The sequence below is a fragment of the Molossus molossus genome, unplaced genomic scaffold (genome assembly GCF_014108415.1).
Source record: "Molossus molossus isolate mMolMol1 unplaced genomic scaffold, mMolMol1.p scaffold_m16_p_5, whole genome shotgun sequence".
Lineage (NCBI taxonomy): Eukaryota > Metazoa > Chordata > Mammalia > Chiroptera > Molossidae > Molossus > Molossus molossus.
Window position 1 is genome coordinate 86,076,242 of NW_023425388.1, and position 24,072 is coordinate 86,100,313.

General features: G+C 37.5%; 1 protein-coding gene across 1 annotated transcript in view; it reads right to left on the bottom strand.

The window, feature by feature from the left end:
• LOC118616995 (ABI family member 3 binding protein) overlaps positions 1–24,072 on the bottom strand; it is a 188,635-nt gene that overhangs the window by 90,607 nt on the left and 73,956 nt on the right. Inside the window, exons 15-31 of the mRNA XM_036242520.1 lie at positions 16,766–16,831; positions 15,464–15,538; positions 14,867–14,941; positions 14,027–14,101; positions 13,045–13,116; positions 12,153–12,227; positions 8,549–8,590; positions 7,192–7,239; positions 6,471–6,551; positions 5,993–6,040; positions 4,776–4,838; positions 4,585–4,659; positions 3,826–3,873; positions 2,292–2,351; positions 1,376–1,492; positions 1,046–1,078; positions 200–283 (exon numbers count right to left, since the gene is read on the bottom strand). Coding sequence (XP_036098413.1) covers positions 200–283; positions 1,046–1,078; positions 1,376–1,492; positions 2,292–2,351; positions 3,826–3,873; positions 4,585–4,659; positions 4,776–4,838; positions 5,993–6,040; positions 6,471–6,551; positions 7,192–7,239; positions 8,549–8,590; positions 12,153–12,227; positions 13,045–13,116; positions 14,027–14,101; positions 14,867–14,941; positions 15,464–15,538; positions 16,766–16,831 — 1,137 coding nt within the window. The remainder of the gene's footprint in view (positions 1–199; positions 284–1,045; positions 1,079–1,375; positions 1,493–2,291; positions 2,352–3,825; positions 3,874–4,584; positions 4,660–4,775; positions 4,839–5,992; positions 6,041–6,470; positions 6,552–7,191; positions 7,240–8,548; positions 8,591–12,152; positions 12,228–13,044; positions 13,117–14,026; positions 14,102–14,866; positions 14,942–15,463; positions 15,539–16,765; positions 16,832–24,072) is intronic.

The following is a 24,072-nucleotide window of genomic DNA, read 5'->3' on the forward strand; positions in this document are numbered from 1 at the left end:
GTACACGCTGTTAGGGGGAACCGAACCTGGGTCTCTCTGGACTGCAGGCCGATGCTCTAACCACTGAGCAAAACCGCCAGGGCAAGTAGCTTTTACTCTTAATGGATATATAAGGCATATACCAATTATGGGCATACAATTTAGGGTCCCAACTAGGGTAGACCACTTGGATTCCTTAAACCAGAAACCGAATATTTACCCAGTGGAATCTGAGGTTCATCTGGATGGGGTGTGGTTTTAGGTTTGGGACGTGGACGACGGGGTCTCTTTGTTATTATTGGAGCTGAAGGAAGAAAATGTAGTATTAATATAGTGTTGGTGGCGCTATAAACTATGAACAGGATGACATAACACGGCTCCAAGCTTTCTAAAACTTGTCAGTTTCTTTAAGAGGAGAAAACTTTGTTACTTTGGTTTGAAATTTTTCTCCTTTAGTATATTAATAAGGTTTTATTTATAATTAAGAGTTCTCCAGAGGTTAAAAATTACAATCATGTTTAAGAAATAAAGATGAGGAACTCCTATTTTCTTGAAAATGTCCTTAATCTCAAATTACTGATTACAAATTGCTGCTAAACTATGATGGGGAGAGAGACGCTCAAACCACCGTAGTCACTTATAATAATTTTAAATGACTAGGCTTAGGCAAACTTTTCACTTGGTAATTTACCAGAGTACAGTATACAAAATTCACTGAAACATCCATAAAGTAAAAAAAAGTTATATAGAATTTGAAATGTAGAAAGATTCTTAGAGAAACTTTGTGGTATTATAATTGATACTGTACTGGTGGTCTAAATAAGGGACATGCAGATAACCACATTTGGACCTCAGCTCTAATAAACAGAACTCTTTAAACAGAGCTGCAATTTCAAGCTGGGATATGAAGAAGATAGTTGTACTGAATTAACTCCATACCCATTTCTGTTAGAAAGAAAGCCTTTTAGATGTTAAGATGAAGACTGTTATAGGATGACAATTATGATGTCATCATCTATATAGCACCACAGGTTAGCTCTTGCTGAAGGACATAAAGAATCATTACCTAAAGATGTCCCAGGAGTAACAGGATCAATGTCTGTAGCAAGAAATGATCAAAAGTAATTTAAAGAAGAAATGTTATGCACATGAGAAAAGTCATCAAATTCTCTTGAAAATGAACTTAGCCAGAATCACAGAGAAAAATGTAATTCAACGTGGGAGAAGCAAATAAAATACGCAGGTACCAAGAAGACACCAGGCAGTGTAAGGAAGTCCCAGGTGTTGACTAGGGCCTTCGCCCTCAAGGGTCATGGGTTATTAGGTGGCAAGTTAAACTGTCACCCCACTATCACATCCGAGGAGGTTCCACAGGCACCAGGAAACGTATATTTACCTAGTTTGGTCTGAGGGGCCTCTGGGCTCGGTGTGGTTTTATGTTTGGGACGTTTTGGACGTTTTGAAGGTTTGGGACGTGGAAGACGTGTTCTTGGTCGTTGGGATGTTTTTGGAGCTGAAGAAAGGAAACTGGTTAATATCATATAACTTCAGAAACTAAAAAAGGATTTATACATGGCTCTAGGTTTTCTAAAATTTTGCTATATTCTCTTGACTCTTGAGAAATTTATCTCTTTATTTCAAAATTTTGTTTGTCATCCACATGCAAAAAATATTTCTTTGGGGGGGGGGGTGGGTCTCCTAATAGTTCTTTTGAAAAAGACTATACAACATTATTTGAAAGCATTATTATTATTGCTGGTGTCAGATTTTCGAAGGTGACCCCGACCCAAGGGAAGTCAGAAGCGCAGCATGTAGATGCCACATTAGAAAGCATCCCAGGCTCACCAGCTTCTGGGAAACTGTACTTCAGTTAGGCATAGATCCCATTAAACATTATTAGAAAAAGCACAGGTGATTTTTTTAAAATCCTTCATAGATGACAAAAATGCTCTGCATATCTTAAAACAACTTCCTGTTGATGCATACAGTTATTAATGATGTCTATGGGGCAGACACTCCTAATCGTATTTAAGATTGAGCTTTATCACTGAACACTGAGCAGAATCACAGGCTTTTAAAGTATTAATGAAGCTGGATGGTATGGGAGATGTCTGCACTAGCTGCAAACAGGCTTCTATTCTAAGTAACGTGTTTTAAATCTCTTCAATACAGTCAAAGAGAAGAATCCAATTGAATGACAACAATGATGAGAAAACCTTAGGAAAGAGAAAAACCCTTAACCAAGATAGTAATGGAACAGACTGGGCAATGATCAGAAAATGCACTTGCTTAAAGACATAAAAGGTTATTACCTAATGTTGTCCAGGGAGCCTCAGTTCTCAGAGTTACAGGTTCAATGTCTGTGGCAGGAACTGAGCAAAAGCAATACAATAGGTAATGGAGAGTTAAGAAACACAGGAAAAGAAAAAAAATTACCTTGAAGATACATCTTCTTAACTTTGCAATGTTTAAAAAGTAGTTCTGAACTCTGGAAAAATAGTATTTGTTCTCTAATAACTGGCTGTACTCTGGTATCCATTTATCTCACAAATTAGTAATAGTCTTTGTACTTTGCATCCTTAGGAGAGCCATGAAAAGCTTTTCTTTTTATTTCTATATTTAATTATCTGATTCCAACTATATTGGAAACTTGGCTCCAAAAAATCAGACAATTACTTGTCTGATATGTATTTTAAATTACTCTGAAAAATTGTTATGACAGCCTTTGTTTGTATCTGGAAGCCTTTTACCACCATTCTTAATATTTGTTTTGAGGAATGTTGATGGTGAGGATAATTTTTAAATATCTTAATCAGTCTGTTTATCAGAGATCTGTGACAGTTGTGCAAAAAATAAACTTTTGCCTTTCTCCAGAATGTGTTACTCCTTCTTACTATCTCTTACACATTCATTTCAAATGGATAATTATTCAAATGCAAAACAGAGATGCTTAAGAAAAAAGTTGAAAAGCAATAATTCAATTTTTTCTCTGGATAAAGACGACTCCTATAATTCTAGAGTATTCTACAATGATTAAATTATGCATAGATAAGAAATTAAGATTAACTCCTTAGTTTTAAGTGAGTGTCTCTATTTTTCATTATTTTCAGAAGATTAAATGTAACATTAAAACATTTTTATTACCAAATCCCTGTAAGCAATTATACAAAGATTGCCTCTTGCTTACTGTCCAAGACACATAACACAAAGTTGGGTTCAGCCACATCTGAGAACATCTTCTGAACTAATGGAAAATAATGGCAGACAGAGAAGAGAGGGAAAAAGCAAAACCAGAGGATGAAAACAATACTCAAAGCTGACCGCCTGCAGACAAAAAAGGGACATCTCTAGTTTGTTTGGAATTCAGCGTCAGAAAATGAATTTGTCAACAGAAAATTGACTTTCATTCAAGTTGCATTTGAATGGTATAGAATTATGAAAGCAAGAGATTTTTTCAGGAAAGAGACAATTACATATTACATCAAGCCCCAAACAAACAGTTTTTTCATTGCTCCTCTCCCACATCCATACATTATATACATAAAAACAGAGATCTCAAAAATGTCCTGGTTTGAAGGATGGATGGAGAGTGCACCTGTGACTCTTCACAGCATCATGTTGGAAGCAATCCGACTATCTCCAAAGGTGACCAGAGCAAGAGTAACTTTCAGGGGTTATAAGCAGATGTAGGAGAGCCTAGCAAGGTTAAAAAGGTCCCTAACAATGTTGGAAATTAATGAAAAATATGGTGAATAATTGTTTACACAAGAGACTGCAGATAATGACAGACACGAGAGGGGCAAGCTCAGCAAAACACTGACCAAGAAGGAAGACATCCATCATTACCTAAGGTTATGGAGGGAGCTTCAGCCTCAAATGTAACAGGCTTAAAGACTGCATCGTAAAAAATAAAGAGATATAAGTAACAAAAAGAGTAAGTCTAAACTTTTAAGTGCTCACTGATGCTTAATTCACAGGATACAGAACCTGATTTATTCTTATTGATATAAATTGCCTTCTTGATAGGCTTATTTATTATGAGAGATGCTCTCTTAGTAAGTTAGAATTTTATACTGATTGGAATCTTAGGAGAAAATTTCTATTGCAAAATAGTTGAATTTTTAGAATTGTTATACCAATATATTCGTATATGGTAGGAAATCTCTTAGTAGGTAGTTACTGTTTAAAATGTCAGTTGGGTATTTTAGAGGAAGTCAAGCTCTGATTATGTGCTCATAAAGGAAGAACACAGCATCAGCCTCCCAACTGCCACCTGGTGGTGGCTGCTCAAATCACTTTCAGAGATATTCCGGATACAGAAGAACCTGGCTTCTCTTCATTACAAACCCCAATTCAGAAAACAAAGCCTAAAAAGTTCCTTAGGAAAATAGAATCTGTCAGCATCAGTTGTAAAATTTACTAATTTCCCACACTGATTTGTTCATTTAATGCTTAAAACATCAGTATTACTACTTTGAGAAGATAATGAACAAAAGCATGCACTTGGGTTTCTGTGTTTTATGTGATAGAACAAATTGTAAACATTTTCAGCAACATTCCCAAAGAAAGAGCTTCTTGAACTAAAGCATTGGAAATTATGTTTACCAGGTTTAGTTGACAGCATATCTGGTTTTGCTGTGATTTGGGGTTTAGGGAGTAACTGCTTTGGCGGTTTTAAATCTGAAGGAAACAAGGTGCCACAATTAGTGTCATAGCAGAGCTGTGAAGGTCAAGATTAATGTTACTTACACAGTGTTTTCCTAGTTATAGATCAAGGCACTGAAAGTAGTGTTTACCGGGCTGGATTTGAGGTGCATCTGGTCTATGTGGGGTTTTAGGTCGTTTGGACGTTTTTGATGCTAAAGAAAAAGGTATTAAAAATTAGTATAATGGTCACGGCTGTAACTGTCAGAATTAAGGACACATATGCTTGAGCAAAGATACTACATAAATTCAGTGAATATACAGCAAAATTAACTCCTGGGTTGTGGGAAGGGTGGGCAATGTGTCCATTTCTACCTGTTTTTCCAAAAGGGAAAAACTTTTCAGGAAATGCTGAAAACGTGTCTTTGAGTACAAGTAATGAGAACTGTAAGACTGTTTCCTATGTAATTTCAAACATGGGAAATTGATTTATTTTTCTATTTCTTAATTGATTTATTTTTCAGTATAAAGATAAGGTAGAAATTTGAAACTTGCTTAGTAGGAGACCAGGAATTATACATAATGTTACATGACTACTGATTTCTGGAATTTTCTAAAGTCAAGCAGTGACAGATTTATTGTGAATGCTAAGAACTTACAATGAAATAATTATCATCAAACAGCATTAATACTAAAAACAATAAAAACAGATTGGGACTTTTCCCCCCAGAACATGCCCTTGACTGGGAATCAAATCTAAGACCCTTCAGTTGATGAGCTGACACTCTAACCACTGAGCCAAACCATCCAGGGCATCAGCTTGGATCTTTTAATGTGCTCAAGTTACAAAGAAGACCATATTATTTTTATATTGGACCCTAGACCAAGAACAGTATTTGTGCTTCTAAAACATACGCAAACACATTTTTCAAAGAAACAGAAATCTGAAGAACCCATTATTTCATGCAGCTTTTTAAAAGAGAGAAAGCCATACAAGTAGAATGAGTAATTCATTAAAATGACCATCAAGGCACTGGGATACGTTACTGCCATTGGTCAAGTCCAGGATGAGCACAGAAGCCCCGTCTGCAAAAGAGTAGATGGTTTTCTCAACACGAGGACACATGTGATGGAAAGAAAGAGGGTTAGTGGAAAACCAGGAAGGTGTGTCCATGACCACAGACCCTTCCTTAAGTAAGCACAATGATTCTTCCAGAAGTCTCCTATCTCCAGGTTCTTCAACCCCAGACAGGAAAGTGAGGGGACGTGCGGAATGAAACGGATGGTGTGGTAGAAATGCAGTCATGTCTGGGTGGAGAGTAGGAAAAGCTGAAGTGACAGCGTGAAAGCAGCTGCAGGAGGGAATTACCGATTGTGGGCACCAAGGGCTCCGGCTGCACCGTAGCAGGTTGCAGAGCTATAGAAGCAAAAAACCAAACACTCATTATACCAAGAAGAGGCATCTTGAGGAAGGAAACATTACTCCTCAATCTTTACTTAAACTGTGTGCTTTCTTAAAAATATGATTTCCCCTTTAATTTTTCCCATTCCCTCCTCTTCTTCCTATTTCTTTTCCACAGCTCATTGGTCACACATATGCATCCTACGTAAGATTTTAGGGTGCCCTACTAATACACTTAGCAAGTCAGCTTATTGCTGTGTGTACCTGTAAATGAAAATATATATTCATATAACATAAATATGAAAAGTAAGTACAGATGTTTAAATATAAAAATAAACAATAGTGGTTCCTAATGCCCAGCAATTTAGGCAGTAGGTAGGTACTATATCAGAAGCTATCATAGTCCACCTTCTGTGTTAATTGAAACCCTGAACATCACATTTACCAGGTTTGGACTTGGGCACATCTGGACTACGTGTGGTTTTAGGGCGGGGGCGACGACCTGGTCGTTTGGTCTTTGGCGGAGCTGAAGAAAGAGAATTAGCTAGTTAATACAGGATGAACAATGTTCATATAGCTTAGAAGCACATTCAAGCTCTTTGATTTATTGAGGATATGTACCCTTTTGTTTTGCAATTTTCTATCATTATTTACCCAGTTAAGAGAAGTCTTTAATAATAAATTCTTTTTGGTCAAAAGTTTATAAACAACCATGGTTTGAAAGATCCCCTACTCTTCAATTTTGAGATGGAAAACCCAGAACTCTATAAAGCTTAGAGAAGACAGTCCCATACAAATTGTGGAAGTGCTTGTTCAACAGGAACATGAGAAAAGTTACTTTTAAAGCCACAAGGGATAAAAGTTAGAATTTATTTGACTTAAGATTCAAAAAGAAAAGTTTTGCACTTAGCATTTAAAAATCTGCAAATCCACGAGATGTGTTAAAAGGCTTTGAAATCAGAAATTCTTTCAGGGAAGGTAAATTTTAAAAACTATAGATTTAATTTTTTTCTCTGGAAACAAGAATAGGGAACACATGGACACACACACACACACACACACACACACACACACACGAATATTAATGGCTTCATCCATGGATATGAGCCTGTTAATAAAGTCAGGAGAAGAGGAAACAAAGGTCACTCACTCAATCACTGCATTACCTAATGTTGTTGTTGAAAGTTTGGTTTCCAGTGTTCCAGGCTCTATGACTGCATGAAAGATCATCAAGAAGAAATCAAAATCAAAGGAAAAATGATGAAATCTATTTAAATATGAGAAATGCTTAATTTTTCATGGCTAAGTTGAGCAAATAGAAATGATGAAAATTTTATCCACATAAGAAATTCCTTTTTCATTTAAATTGATTCCTGTGTTTTTAGACAAAATGAACAGAAATATAGCCAGTCCGTTAAGTTTGGAAAGAGAAATGGAAAGAAAAAGGTATGATTCTTATTTGGAATATGTGAATGCAATAAAATAACCAACAGCTCATGTTAGGAAGGAAAACATGGGTCATTGGCTAAGATGGTACCAGCAGAAAACATTATTTGCTCTCTTGAAGAAAAAGATGCTATAAAGATTGGGGTTAGTTTCTACATTGCTCTCTTTTAATGAATGTCCTAGTGATGTATCAGGATTTTTAGATCTGAAAAGACCATAATGTTTTTCAAAAAAATCTGCAAATGTTGGAGTTTTGAAAGTAAGAAAAACACCTCCAAATGTGAAAGCACAGATATGTTCTGGGGAAGCCATGGTTCTTCACCAGGTTAAAACCAGCTCAGGACACATTCCTCCAACATGAGGAGGGACAATAAAGAAGAGGTCTAATCAAAAGTAGTATGGCTTTCATGCTGTCCTCATTGAGCACAGGCAGAGAGATTATCCTCTGGCAAAAATGGCTGAAAAAAAAGACCTGAAAGATAATGAAAAAATAAATGTAGTATTATTATTTTTAAATCTCGTTTTAAAGATTTTCTTGTTGTTAATCCTCACCTGAGGATACTTTTTTATTGACTTTCTTAGAGAGGGTGGAAAGGAGGAAGCGAGGGAGGAAGAGAGAGAGAGAGATGAGAGACACGTCCATTGGTTGCTTCCTGCACCGCAAGACCTCAGTCAGGGTTGAATCTGCAGCCCAGGTACGTACCCTTGACCCAGAATCCAACCTGCAACCTTTTGGTCCTTGGGCCAACACTCCAAGCGCTGAGCCAAACCGGCTAGGGCTAAAGATCTTTTTAAAATTGATTTTTAGAGACAGAGGAAGGGAGAGGGAGAGAGAGAAACATTAGTGTGAGTGAAACATGGATTGGCTGCATGCCCCGTACAAGGATCAGGGCATGTGAACTGACCAGGAATCCAACCGGCAAATTTTTGGTGCATTGGAGGAAGCCCAACCAACTGAGCCCCATTGGCCAGGGCGGCATAAATTTTTAAAAAGCCAAAGTAAAGGACAAAGTTGAAGATAGAGGGTACTAAAAAGAGAGAGAATTCTTTTTCACTAACTACAGTAAACTTCATTACCTATTGTTGACTGTGATGGTGTTGGAGTGTGAGGTTCCGGGGCTGCAATAAAAGCAAGTATTATCAAAGGCAATGCTGAAGAGCACCATCTAAAAAACTAAATTTCTTTTAGAATAAAAAGTGTTTTATCATTGATGAGCAATCAGGTTCTGCCGGCTTAACAACAGAAAAGCTCAACACCCCACATCTTCTCCAAAAACCACAATAAAAGTAAGAATTGAGATTTTTTTTGTAGATTTTTAGCTATTTTCTCTACTACCCAATATTCTGAAAATTGCTCCTAGTGCTTGAGGAGATACTCTGTTAAAGGGAAGTTGGGGTAACCCTGAAAGTTCGCTTGGAGTTTCTGTCCACCTGCCATTTGTTTCCATGCAGGACAGTCAGGCTCATCCAAGGAAGAGGAAACAGGCAACAGACCCATTAGCCCTGTACCTGTGCCTCAGTTCTGCTAGTTTGGGAAGATTTTTAGCCTGGCTGGATCTGATATAATTTTATGAAAAATAAAAATTGAATGTATGGTCTATAAAGGGCCAAAAATGTTCATATGCTGTTCTTCATATTTCCTGGCATTTATTGCTGGTGAATAAATTGGTTTACATATGGAATTTTGTTCATTTTGGTTAGTATATCAAAAAAGTAAAAAAGTAGCCTCAGATTTTATGAAATGCTGAATACATTGAATAACAATATCATTTAAATACTCTAACAGATAACAAAAGCTCCAATGTCATTCAAATTGGCAGAGAGAGAGAGACAGACAGACAGGGATGTCTCACTGTTTCAGATTCTATAGGAGAAAAGGAAGAAAATAGTAAGCATCAATACATTAAATATAATATCAAAAAGCATTCACATCTGAAAATAGCAATGAGCAAAAATTCTTTTGAAACTTCAAAGTTGTAAATCATGTTTAATTTCTATAAAGTTCCTTCTAAAAGAGTGAAAAGGTAAATAAAATTTGCTGCTCATAGCATTTTTTTTTTTGGCCTTTACAAAGATTAAAGAATACTGTCTTTTTAATCTTATAAAGACAAATCTGCATTTTTAAAAAATTCCTCACAGACTGAGACCAGATAGGTATAGACCCCTATCAATTAAGCTTCCGATTCACCTGCATATCAAAAAGTCAGTGTTTATTAAAAGCAAATACATGTTCTGACGACTTCCTCTATTGACAGTGTTAAGGTGTTATAAATAAAAACATAAAAATGTTCCATAGAAAGTCTGAGTGACATACAAATAATTACACCACTCATCTCAGCACAAAACAAAAGACAACTTGGTTATGGATTTGTGGCTAGCAATGAGAACAATTCCATCCACCACACCTGTAATTAATTGGAAGACTCTCCCTTTTTTAAGTGTGTTCATAGTAGAAGAGCTGAATGTTATTACAATCTTAAAGATTAACTGTGAAAGAAACAATTCTTATTGGAAGAGGCAGACAAGTAGAGACAGAGTAGATGGCTGGGACTTTCAAGAAAGCACTGGATTCTACTCATGAAACAAGCCAAAACCAATGGTGGTTTTTACTTGTTAGTTAACCACAAAGGAAAACCAGAGGAAAGCAGCCTGCATGGAAAGTGAAATGGAAAAAAAGAAGAGTGTGAGGAGAGAGCTAGGAAAGGCAATGAATCACTCAAATCAAACAGCTTTTGGTGGTTTATTTGCTCTCCTGAACCTTGGCTAGAAACAGAAATCTTCAGCACAGCTATAATGGTGGCCTGCCCTAAAGTAAAAATAAATAAAATTTAAAAAGCTAAAACCCAAGCAATAGTTTGCAGACATTCAGTCATCACTCTGTGTTACCTCAATGTCAACTTGAGTTGGCATAAATGTAGGTGCAGACTCTGAAGTGGCTGTACTTACTGTTAGGGGAAAAGTGTGGATATTCTTAAGTGATTAGAAGGTAGGAATGAAAGGAATATAAACTCATTAAGCTTCCAAATAATTTTCTGCACTTTTAAAGGAAATGTCAAATTAAGAAGTCTCTGCTCAAATACCTTAGAATAATAAGAACACACTCCCCAACTCTTATTTGTATTAATGAACTGCTTGCCAGAAAACTTATTAGAAACTACTGAAATTAATAATGTAAATCATCTTGTGTAAATTGTAATTAACATTTGGAGAACTTTTTGATGTTTTCACATTTTAAGTTGTAATAACAGAAATAATTAGACTGGAGAAATATTTATTTAAATTTGGTTACCCAAACATACAGCAATATTTCTCAGTCTGTGAGGTAATAGCCCTCTATTCAAAATGGAACATAAATATAATAGTTAGTATCTTAATCCCAAGTCCTCCAAGCATGATTTAAAAATAAATATAGATTAAACCCTTCTCTCATGGAGCTCACTGTCCGTGTCCTTTGATTTAAACTTCTAGGGCTGTTGCATACTATTAGCTATGCTTCCTTCTCCAAATAGCCTCTCTGAGTAAGAAGATATCATTCTACTTCTCTGACTTGGAGACCTCACCCACGGTCACATTCCCTTTGCATAATCCCTAACTTCGTTCAGTCTGATACCTACACCTGGAAATCTCACTGCCTCTTTAAAAGGAGTCATTAGAATTCTTTTTCTGAGCAGTTACTTTTTCTATTTATTTATTTATTTATTTATTTATTTATTTATTTATTTATTTATTTTATTTTTGTTACAGATATTTCTTCTCCCCCCCATTGACACCCTCCTCCCCATCCCCCCAATACTTTTTCTTTTTTATGCATTTCATTGTAAAAAATAAATCATGCCTGCTGAAGCAGAAAAATCTCTTGCTTTAATAACTGTACTTTGTAAATTCAGGTTAATGAAAAATGCATTGATTATAGTGAGAAATATATTCTTCCCAGAGCTAAGGGTTTAAAATTTAGATGAAAATGATGAGCAATGACAGAGATCTATATATGTGCAATCGTGTAAGTCAACCTGTTGCATAGATTCTGGATAGAAAAAAACAAAGATTTGTTCTTTCAACATGTCCCACAATCTTTATGTAAGGAATTATCTCTGTTTTAAGTTATATGCACAGAATAACCCCTCCCTGCAAAAAGAGCCTTCTTTTCTTCACCACGACACCATTAATATCTTCTGAGAAGTAAACAGAAGTCAGTGTTCAGAAATCAGCCCCAGTATAAGAAAGAAGTCATGGAGCATCAGGGAGATACAACCCTTTTAGTCCTATAGCCTGAAAACTGAGACACTCCAAACAGGGCCGAGTTCTCATGGGATGGACACACTCCTTCCCTTGCCAGCTGAAAGGCGATTGTTCAGTGTCATAAGAGTTCCAGTCCACTTTGGTACTGGAAACTATTTCATAGTCCTCAACAAGGGAGTCCTCAGTCATCACATCATTCTATTTCTGTTTCCTCTGTGAGGGTCATGAACATGATGCTCCTCCACACAGCTCAGAGCAATGCTGAGACACTATCAGAGGGGCTGGTTACAATGAGGCCATTTCATTGCATTTTTCATGGCAAAATATGTCAAATACCAAAATATGAATAAGAAATTCTGGCTCCAAAGAGTGGCATAAAACAACTTTCAACCCTATTCTTGGAATATTGAAAAAAAAAAAAGAAGAAATTCAGGGTAATTACCAGGTTTGATGTATGTCACTTCTGGGCTGAGAGGGATTTTAGGTTTCAAAGAAATAAATTGTGTTTTACTGGGAGCTGGAAAAATAAAGAAACAAAATAATCAACAAATCAATATTTAGGCATTGTAGGGTTTAAAACTACAAATGGAAAACCTATACTGTAAGTGGAATGAACCCATCATCTTGGAGATTTTGGAAATAGTCCATCAAAAGAGTATTTCACAGAACAGCATTTAATGAAAATACAATGATAAATTTTCATCTGGTTCATTTCTAGAGTATATTTGACCTAACAGAAATAGCATTGCCACTAAATAGTCAGCTACACAAAGACAGTGATTTTAAGCCATGCTTTTAAAAAAAATGGTGTAATCATTTTGCACCCTTATTTATATTTCTCAGTTACATCTAAGTCTTTAAGCACCAGGGGGAAAAAGACATGTTTTAAAATTAATATTTACTGATAGGTATAATGCTGTGATCTGCAGCAGAAAAAATTCTACTAATACCAGCCTGGTCATTTTTCCAAATGTAATCTGAAGTTGACCTGGAAGGCCTTATGCAAAAAAAACAAAAAAAAGGGGGGGGGGGGGGCGGAGAACTATGTGTAAGACCCAACTTCAAATACAAAAATCGGATAGAAGATGAGACAGAAGCAGTGGTTTAACCACTGTCCAAGGCATAGGATGATGTGCAATTCTGTGTTCAGATCCCTTACTCCAGGGCCAGCTATCCAGACCATGAAAGCCACAGAGTCAATGTACTACACGAGATATTCAGTGTTGTTGCAATGAGCCCATTAGAGTACTGACTGAGACGTTACGTGAAAGCCGGGGTCCTGGGTTTCCCATGGTGAAATGAGGAAACACATCCTCTAAGGGACATATCATTACCCAGGGTTGTCCATGTAGGTTCAGAGCTTTTAGAAAGTTTAGATGCAGTTGTTCCAGGACTTTTGGTTCTTTCTGGTGATGGGAAAGAAAAGAGATATTAAGATATCCTAGAGACAATAAAAAGATATCCTCCAAAGAAGAACTGAATGACCTTGTTAAAATCTTGCCATATTTAGTAGTCAGTGTTTATAAAGTAGGCAGTGAGTAAAGTTTTGGAAAATAATTTTCAAACTCAGTCATAATAGTATAGACTTAAAAAAACCCCACTGTATTTCTATGACAACAGACTAAGCAAAAACCAGTTGTTGAGTATATTCTGAGTGTTATTTGGCAATGAGGAAGATCACCGCCAGGCTCATCAGCTACCTCGACCACCCAAATTCTGTGCCCTACAGTGCTGTTTCCCACTCCTTTTTCCTCTGCCCACATCCTACACATATTTTGAGGCCTGTATCTTCAACCCTTACTTTCTTTTTCTGACCTTCTGCATGAATATTACGTGCCTCACAAGTGGATTATATAATCTCATGTTGCTCTGTTGTTGTTTATGATGTATTATCTTTTTAAGATTATAAACGATTGGAAAGCTGGAATCATGCCCTTCCATCTCAGCCACTGCCCCGGGGAGAATAAAAAAAACAAGCACTGTCAGACTAATAAATGCTTCAACAGAGATGGCACACCAAGAAGAAGAATTACACTACATATCTCACTCTGTCATGTTGTGATAGCGGAACTTGTTCTCAGGTTTACACCAAAATTCGCTTTAAAGAACATCACTTACATCATCTTGAATGAAAGCCTACTAGAAATAATTGATTCTTATAATTTTGCATCATTAATTTACTCATCTTCAGTTAACTTCAAAATTTGTCAGGAAACTTGAACCTATAGAATCATGTCACTTATTGTTATGGCAAGGAGATGAATATTATCTGTTTGGAATTCAATATCCTGAAAGGCTAAAGAGACATTTATTTACCGGGTTTGGTTCTTGGTGGTTTGGGCCTGAGGCGTCGTTTGGGTGTAGGAGGGACAGATGTAGTTGGCAGGGAAGCTGAAAGATGTAAGATAGCTTTCATAAATGATGTCCATCAGGCTGTAAGTGTACACTTGTAAACTCCTGGAGTGCAAGAAGTGCTTTCTGTTGCTTTGCATCCCTAGAATGCCCAGCCCTGTGCTTTGTTCACAGCAGGTGCTGACTGGGCCAAAGGAATTACATTTCTGAATGAGAACTGAAGGCACATTGTTCACTGTCCTGCAAAGTGAGCACCTTTAAAGAATTTAAGAACACACGGTACAATTAAGAACTCAAAAGATGATATATCAAACAGGGAGAAGCACAGATAAAAGATTTGGGATTTATAGAATAGAAAGTTCAGAACTTTAATTCTATAGCACTTTACTAATCTAAGCAGGAGTTAATGAATGTCATTATTCCAATAATTTGCTATTATAAAATGTAGGTTGTGTTACCTTTCATTTGCCCATTTTTGTTCATCATGTCCAGGACTGGAAAGCTCACTTTGGGCTCTTTATACTTAGACTACTTTGAGAAAAAGTCTCTGACTTGGTGGTATCTGAGTGTGATAATCAGGAGGAACTATATTTTAAAATAATTATCATCTATAATTCTATTTTCTGGTTAGCAAATTCGAAAGTATAGCGAAAATGTAATTCTTCACAATATCTACACAACTTCATGGTAAGAATGCAGGGAAATGTTTACTGTGGAAAATATTCTGAAAAGTACAACATGATTGATTTTTTTGGTTACTTTATCTATTCTTTCAAAGCAAACAATACAAATGTCACTAGTTACCAGGTGTTGTCAGTTGCATTTCAGGGCTGGTAATAATTTCCATTTTTTGAGGAACAAATGTTGTTTCACTTGGAGCTGAAAACACAAACACCCCATCCCACCAAGTAATTCCAGTTAAAATGAGGTATTTTAAGAGTTTTCACATGCTTTTAGCTGGTGTTACAAAGCACATGCTACAAGTACATGATTAAGGATGAAAATGCATGTAGTCTTGAAAGCTGATGGATGAAATAATAATATAAAGTGGGGAAAAGGTCAGAATGATAATTGTTCAGTAGCTGACTCCAGGCACTCAGTGACACAGGCCACAAGCACATGAGATGGAATGATATGGTGATGAAAGCGTCCATGCAGTTTTCATTCCTTTCGGGATGGAAAAAATATCATTACAGTACAAAGAAAAAAAAGAGAGAGAGAACAAAATGGAACATAAGATGCCTGCATTATAGGAAAAAATATATATATATATATTCAGAAATAGGAAAGAAATAAATGATTAGATGTGATGGAAAGAAGTGGTCACTTGGAAGAAAGGCATTCACATGGATTTTTCTTTTGATGGAAAACAAAGAATGATTTTTCTGTTAGAAACATTACCCAGTGTTGCCCTTGGCTGTTCAAGAGTTCTAGAAGTTTTAGGTGGGACAGAATCCAGAAATGGATCCCTTGTTGCTGTTGGAATAAATGTCAACATTTATAAAAGCAGTAGAAGGCCCCAGGAATAAAACACAATTTTATGAGTAATAAATTATGCCTCATATAGGGAAAAAATATCAAGAACACTTGGGAGATTTCTGACCAACATTTTTAAATGAGCGATTCATTAGAATTTGAAGATGAGCTCACTTTAAAAACATATATACTTTAACCATCAGAAATCATGACAAAACAGTGTCTCATATATTCAACTTATTTTCAACTGGTTTTTCTGGTTTCTCCTCTGTTTCTTAACTACTAGTTGAACCCATGTTTAGCATTCTATATCCTTCCTTCCTTCCTTCCTTCCTTCCTTCCTTCCTTCCTTCCTTCCTTCCTTCCTTCCTTCCTTCCTTCTTCTTTCTTTCTTTCTTTCTTTCTTTCTTTCTTCTTTTTCTTTAAAGTTTCTGCTGTTTAAAATTATTCACCTTTATTTACCATGACTCAAATAATGCTGAGATAAGGCTACACATACAGAAAATATCAGACATATATGCTTGTCTGGCAGAGGCCAGTCTTATTCACTTTGAATCTTCTGCAGGGCCAAGTTTAGTAGGTGCTTAATAAGCATGTGCTAAAAGGAACCATTGGACTGAGTTAAATTCACTGTAGCTGCATCAGGAAGTAAAGGCAAAAAATGAAACACAACTGAACTTCTGTAGACAAATGAAGTTCTATAGCAGGATTTCTCACCTCAACACTATTGACATTTAGGGCTGGATTATTCTTTGTTGTAGGGGGCTGTCCTTTGTACTGTAGGGATTTAGCAGCATCCCTGATCTCTACTCATGGGATGCGTCAGTAGCTGTGACAACCAAAAATGTCTCTAGACATTTCCAAATGCCCTTCAGGGTAGAGGGGGGAAAAATCACCCCCACTGGAGAACCACTGCTCTAGAGAAAACTCCCTAGGATTCTAAAACATTTTTAGAATGATTCTGAATGGTAGAGTGATAGACCATCACCTTACTTGGCCTCAGCAGCAACCAAACCCATCTGCATCTCCCACTTGTGCAGAGGTTTACCGATGGATGTAAACAAATAATCGCTCAATGGGAGGCGAGGGCAGAACTCACCTCCCTGAAACATTTTGCTATTTCTTTTGCTGCAGAACTCTGGAAAGTGCAATTATTCAGCAAGAATTAAAGCAAGAACTAGTCAGAACATTTAAAATCCAAGGAAAGAATTGAGAGGTTGGGTATACCTGTGTGAGGCTCTGATATTTCAGGCTCATCTGATGTTGTAGTGCTTGAGAAAACATCGTAAGTTGCTTTAAAGGAAAAGGCAAAAACAAAAGAGATGTTAATTTTGATTGACAAGATTTCATGATATATTTTAATGCTGGTCTTGTCACTGACATGTAAGCAGTCACTAAGACTTGCCTCCAGTCCCTCTTGCCCTGAACAAAGGTCTTTATACAGCACGCGCTCTCCCTGGTCTCCGGGGCGAAGTGAGCACAGTGCTATATATTTACAGCCAACTGGTGCCAGCTCTAAGCCAGAGACCTTCCGAGAACATAAACATAAACGAAGTCAGATGGGAGAGATTTCCAAAGAAGGAAATAGCATTCCCATAGAGACTCTTCTCACAAGGTCTGCTGCTTAGTCTTCCTGCTTAGTAAAAGTTAACGTCATGCTAACTTAACACTCGGACAGCACTTTACAGTTTTCACATCACTGTATTGTATATACACTTATTTCACCCTCTTAACATCCCTGAGAAACAGGTGAGGTAGACTTGACCCCCCCTCTATAGATAAAGGAGTATTATCTCCATTTCCTAAGTGCTGCAGTTGAGATTTACAGAGGTGAAGACATTTGCCAGTGGTCACACACTGGGACGGTCAAGTCCAGCATATTTTTCACTGCATCCAGACGGCCAGGAATGGCAGAGCTCAGACCAGTCCTCTTCCTTTTCATGTTTCCTCCTGCCACTTTACCTGGAGGAGGTCCTCTCTGTTCCTTCATTAAGCTATGAACCCTTCTATTATCTAGGTGGATTTAAAGATAACCTTTATATTGTACATGAAACAAAGAAAGCATAGTGACCTTTAAAAAAAGGGTTAGGTTTAAAACAAGGATAATTTTAAAGTTCACATCAGAGGTGAATCTGCAAACAAAACCAGCACCAAAATAAAAATGTTCTCTCATCTGCACCAAGAGCTGTCACTCTGAGAAGGGCAGGTGTGCAAAGCTTGACTTGTTGTGGTGGATGTCACTTTCCTTGCCCATTCAAAATGGCTCTGTGGAAATAAACTAGAAAGGTGGGGCAAGCTCACAGAGAAATTCACTCATCGGGGTCACCTGTCATTCAGTGACAGTGTAATGATTTGAACCACCACTAGTTGAAGCTGTAAGAAAGACGCTACCAGACCCTGTGACACACTCTGCTAGGCAGTAGGACAGTTTATGTTGTACCACATACTGAAGAGGCAGGAACTACACCCCAACTTGTGAAGGTGAGTCTACTGCTTGGCAAAATCTTCAAAAAACAGTAAGAATGTTATGAGTGAAAAGGTGCAAACATTCTGAGAGTGAATCCATTATGTTGTGATGTAAAGTCTTCTTTAGCCTAGCTACACTTTTAGAGGGTCAGAGAAGAAGGATGAATCTTTTGACAGAAACGCTGGCCGTTGCTGATCTGTCTTGCTTTAAGCCAACTGTATGGAACCATTGGAGTCAGCTCTCTCTACTCCTAACAAATTAAGAAAATGCAACCAACTCTTATTTCACTCTCTCATACTAGGAAAGAAATTATGAATTAATAGCTTGACTTATTTATATTGTTACTTTTGAAAAATGCCACAATTGTCTTAATGTTATCCTACATCCTACATTTTCTTCTTATCCAGTGACACTGGACCACCTTTCTTATATTCTGCAATTTTGTCCAACAGGGTGATCTTTATTCACCCGCTTTCTATTTCTTTTCCTTATTTGTCGTTTCCTTGTCTTCTGGAGTTTCCACGCCTGGCTGCCGTCTCTCCTCAGCGTATCCTCAGAAGGATGCTGCTGGGGAGAGAAACCCTCCTGCCATCCTTCTCGGACAGCTCTGGCTCAGGTCTGGACGTTCTCAATGGTCAGCAACCTCTTACTTCCAAACATTTTCTCTAATTTGCTTAAGATTAAAAGAGCACATCTGCCAGCAGACTTGGTCCTTGATGTTTCTATTTCTGGAGTCTCTGGGAGGTGAGTGTTGAAGAACAAGAGTGCTAGACACACCGACACCACTCGGTGGGAGTTTTGTGCTGCCTTGGGAAGCGCACTGCCACCTCCCCCCACTCAGGGGTTCAACAAGATTTAATTTGCCTCTGAAGTAACAGATGTCAAAGGAGAGGACAGTATTGAAATGCAGTTCTCTAAAAATCAACAGCTCTTGATTTCCTTACAAAACTCTTGTATATGTACTCCGATACCAGAGTCAATGCATGAAATGGTTAGACCCCTCTGGTTTTTCAAAGACTATAACACTGATAAATAGCTAGAAATTAGGGGTGAACCCTTCTATTTTTTAGACACTCTTTGTGCTGTCATGTACTATTGTTCAGAGGCAAATATCTTGTCACCATTGCTTACTTAGTGGATGAAATGCTCCAGTTATTTGGCATTAAGCACTCTCTCTTACCTGGCATTCCCAGAACATAAATGAGACCAAAAGTTGGAGGAGAAATCTAATGTCATTTATAATTTTTTTTCTATCTTGATTTTAGAGAGAAAGGAAGGGAGAGGGAGAGAGATAGAAACATCAATGAGAGAGAACACCCATTGGCCACCTCCTGCATGCTCCCCACTGGGGATTGGACCCACAACCTGGGCATGTGCCCTGACTGGGAATCGAGCTGGTGACCTCTTGGTGCAGGGATGACGCCCAATCACTGAGCCACACCAGCCGGGCATAATGTTTAAATAGGTAGTTCAATCCAAAGTTTATAAAGAGCAATATTAGTTTCTTAAAAAAAACAAAACAAAAAAAAAAACACAGTAATGACTTATGATCATGATAACTAAATTTTACTTTTATATTTTTCAGATAAAAAATATTGTAATATAAAATAAGCCAAGATTGCATAAGATTCGATGCAAACTCCATAATAAAAATGCTCTGATCTTACTCTGGAAACATATCATGGCACACAGACATGGTATTTCCAGTGATTAAGAATTTACCCATTGCCCTGGCTGGTTTGGCTCAGCGGTTAGAGCATCGGCCTGCGGTCCGGAGAGACCCGGGTTCGGTTCCCGCTAAGGGCACGTACCTCGGTTGCAGTTTGTCCCCGGCCCTGGTTGGTCGTGCGGGTTGCAGCCACTCGATGTGCCTCTTTCACGTCGATGTTTCTCTCTCTCTCTCTCTCTCTCTACCTCTCTCTCCCTCCCACTCTATCTGTGCAAAAAATGGAAAAATGTCCTCGGGTGAGGATAAAAAAAAAAAAAAGAATTTACCCATTTATTCTATTCAAATGCCATGAATATTAATAGCTATGTGAAAGACTGCCATTTTTAAACGTACATTCTTAGATGAAGACCTCAGCAGGACAGAAACTGTGATTGTCATGTACGCTCATTATCAACTCCAAGGTTATCTCCCCAAATCCTGGTACAAAGGAGAGACTAAAAATAATTGATCTACAAGCTGCCCATTACAATGAACAAGTAACAATGAGTTTGACAGTTGGGTAGTTTATGCTCTTAGTAAATTAAATGAGAGTAAACAAACAGGTCCTTTAATTATTCTGTGATACACATACATGTGCATACAAATCTTTCCCTACTACACAATTATGTGCCATGTCTGTGTGGCCATCACCTGCCATGGAAATGGAATCCTAAAAACATATATGAAGAGGCAATGGGAAAATACAAGTGCTATCAATAAATAGCTGGACAAGAAAAGCATTTATAAATACCACACATGGAGTTCTCAGTACCATTTAAATAAATAAATAGTGGTTTCTTCAGTTCATGGGAAAATAAAATACCTTTCTGGTTAACCCTGAAATTTGAGAAAATATTGCCTGCAAAAAAAAAAATGCTCATGAAGTAAAATCAAAGGCTGAGGTTATAAATCTCTAAGAGGCCACAGTAAATCTGTAAACCATCTGCTACACTTGAATTCTATTTTCCTACTCTCGAAGTATCAACACTACCACTCATTCCGACTTTTTCTCCTCTCTAGGGCTTAACCCAGTTGGGTGGGCCAGATCTACGCTAATCAACACCTCACCAGGGTGTAATAAGGTCCAAACATGGAGTTCAAGCTCCTTTCACCACCCTGAGCAAACCTACTGCGCCCAAGCCTTCCACCCAGTACAGGCTCCTCAGCACACTGACCAGTTCAGCTTTCCAGTCTGTAAAGAATTGATAGAGCTAAAGCGCATATAGTACTGAAAGAATTAAACACCGAAAATAGTTGGTGATAAACTCTCAAAGGTAGCTCCCTTTAATGGAGTCTAATGAAAAGATGGAGGTCTACCATCCTCAATTCTGACTGTCAAGGGAAGTCTCTAAAGATAACCATCTTAGTCACAGTACAATTGGAGGGAAAAATCAGTTTGTCTGGACACCCTGGGGGAAGAACAGGCAGGAGAATTTTCTTTAAAAAAAAAAAAATTAATGACTGGGCAGGGCCAGGGGCAGGGCAGGGCAGGTGAAATTGGGAGGGAGAGAAAAAAAAAAGGGTGGGAGAAAGCCCGGAGGGGAGTTAGGGAAGGAGAATTTTCTAAAGATGAAAATAAACACATTGAGTCATCCTAACTTAAACAAAGAAATCATTTTCTTTATTTTATTTGGACTTTTAAATCCCTCCTGGTACTGCCCTGGTTGGTTTTCTCAGTGGTTAGAGCATGAGCCTGAGGACCAAAGAGTCTCAGGGCACATACCTCAGTTTTGGTTCATCCCAGGCCCTGGTTGGGGTCATGCAGGAGACAACCAATCGATGTCTCTCTCTCTCTCTCTCTCTCTCTCTCTCTCTCTTTCTCTCTCTCCTCCCCCCCCACTCTATCTGAAGATAAATGGAAAATTTTTTTCCTTGGGAGAGGATTAAAAAAAATATCCCTCCTGGTACTAAATGATGGTCTTTTAAGAGAATGATCAAGTAAATTAAGGAGGCTTAACACTGATGGTATTATCAAGCCAGAAACAGAAAGTTGATTTCCATCTACCCCCTCAAACCATAAAAGGATTTAGAAATCATGCTTATACCCCATCTGGGGAATGATAAATACATGACATTTATGCTATTTCTCCCAACTCCGGTGTCCACAGAAAACACCAAGTTGGTCATGGCATCATTTTGCTCCCTGAGCCTAGGCAGGGCCTGAGCCCAGTTTATACAACAAACAGCACGACCGAGTGATACAATTTTCCAGCCCTGTCGTGGGGTTAATAGGACATCAGGCCATTGCCATGGGGCGCAAGGTTCTTCAATGAACACAGCACATGTCCTTTCCATTCTCATTAACAATTTTTATACAGATGAAATGAAGACCCAAGAATTATTTGTTATGCTCATATGTATACAGGCTTAAGTCTTTTTCTCTTCTCTCTTTCTTTTTATTAATTAAATAATTTATTATTGTTGATATTATTATTAAGCATCTATAGCAATTCAGGAAATCTAGGGTGGTGGGAAGGAAATGCATTCAATGTAACAGTTCACTGCAGTAAGTAAATGGTAACAGGACACCCCTTATGTACTATAATTTAGATTAAGTGACTCACTCATTATTTCTAACACATAACAACCCAATGAAAAAAGTTATATATTATTTCCCTTTAATAGATGGGAAAACTGAGGATCTAAGAGGTTAAATCACTTGTCTCCAGCCACATAAATGGTTAATAGTTGAGTAGGTATTAATCCAGCTCTGTCTCATCCTATAGCTCACAGATTAGTGATCACATTCACAGTGAGAATAAACTTCATGGACTGGCCAGCCTTTCTTGCAGACTACTTGCTCTTTCTTAAAAATCTAGAAGGTACCCGGCTCTGATAAAAACATTTGATTTATGCCCTGGCTGGTTTGGCTCAGCGGTTGGAGTGTCAGCCTACAGACCAGAGAGTCCTGGGTTTGGTTCCTGATAGGGGCACATACCAAAAAAAAAAAAATTTTTTTTATTTACTCTGTTGTACTAATCTGTGAAAATTTCAAAGCAAGTTATATGGCATTATTTCACTTTTAACATGGAGTAGTTTGTTGGCAAGATTCAAAAAGAAATGAATGAGGATCTAGATTTTGCTCCTCTACCTATTCAAAGGCAAGTCTCTCACGTATCTTCTTAAGACAAAAGAAAATAACTGTTTGCTTCCAGAAACTTCTGAAGGGTCAGTATGATGGTATAAATACAACTCTTTGAATCTCTTAATAGAAAACTGCTATGTATATACAAAATTATATTATTCCAGTGAAGAAGTAATCCAGCAAGTACATGTACACACATGCAGTATAAAATTCGTGGGGCTGGGCAGGGGGCACAAGGTTCTGAGAGCTTTTCTGGAATTCACTCTGCAATAACACAGAAATCATAGTCAACTGGCCACCTCCCAATAGAACATAAGACCAATTCTACTTATCATCAGAAAGACTGACTTTTCTGAATAATTGTCACAAGCATTTCTAAAAGTATTTCTAAAAATGTGGCCAACTTTCTTTTAATACAGACTTTATAAATAAGTTGGCATTCTGGCATGTAATTATAGAGCAGATTTTTGTAATTACCTTTCTATACTTTAAGGAGAATTGGACTTGTCAAGAGAATAAAAATAAATCAATGCTCCTTACATGTGGTTTAGAGAAAGTTTGATACAAAATACAATTCAAATAATGAGATCGCAAAATTTAGCACTAATGAATGATTAGGGCAAATAGGCTGAAAGTGGAGAAGAATACACTTGATGACTATATTTCTCAGATTTCCTGAAATATTCCAAATTATACATACCCTTTTCCATTCTCGTCATAAACTATTGAAATGACCCAGGGATTTCAATATTTAGCATGCAAGTTAGAATTTCCACATAGCTTTTTATATCCAAAAGTAATACAGAAATCCTTTGGAGAGCATACATTCTGATGATTTGATATGAAGTAAATGTGGAAAACAAATCTAGTAAATGCTGAAGCAAAATTACTTTTACAAATGGTATTGATAAATCATGTTTAATGGTTGATAAAGGGAAAAGCAGCCCCTGGCATCCAGTGCTAGTCTGGTACCCACAGCTAGGCTTGGTGTTCTCTTGCTGAATAAATATCAACAATGTGAAAGAACATTAATATCAGACATGACCACTCGGTGACTAAGATGGATGGAGGCAAAAACAAGAGCACTCTCCAATGGTGTGGAACAAAAGATAAAACACAAAATGACTGTCCCACAGTCTGACTAATATGACTAACTGCTGTCTCCTTGCCAATCACATTAGCTTCACTCTGTCCTTCTTGTCTTCTCATTAAGAATTATTAAGAATATAAATGCATAGCCCATAGTCATAGACAACAGTGTGGTGAAGGCCAGG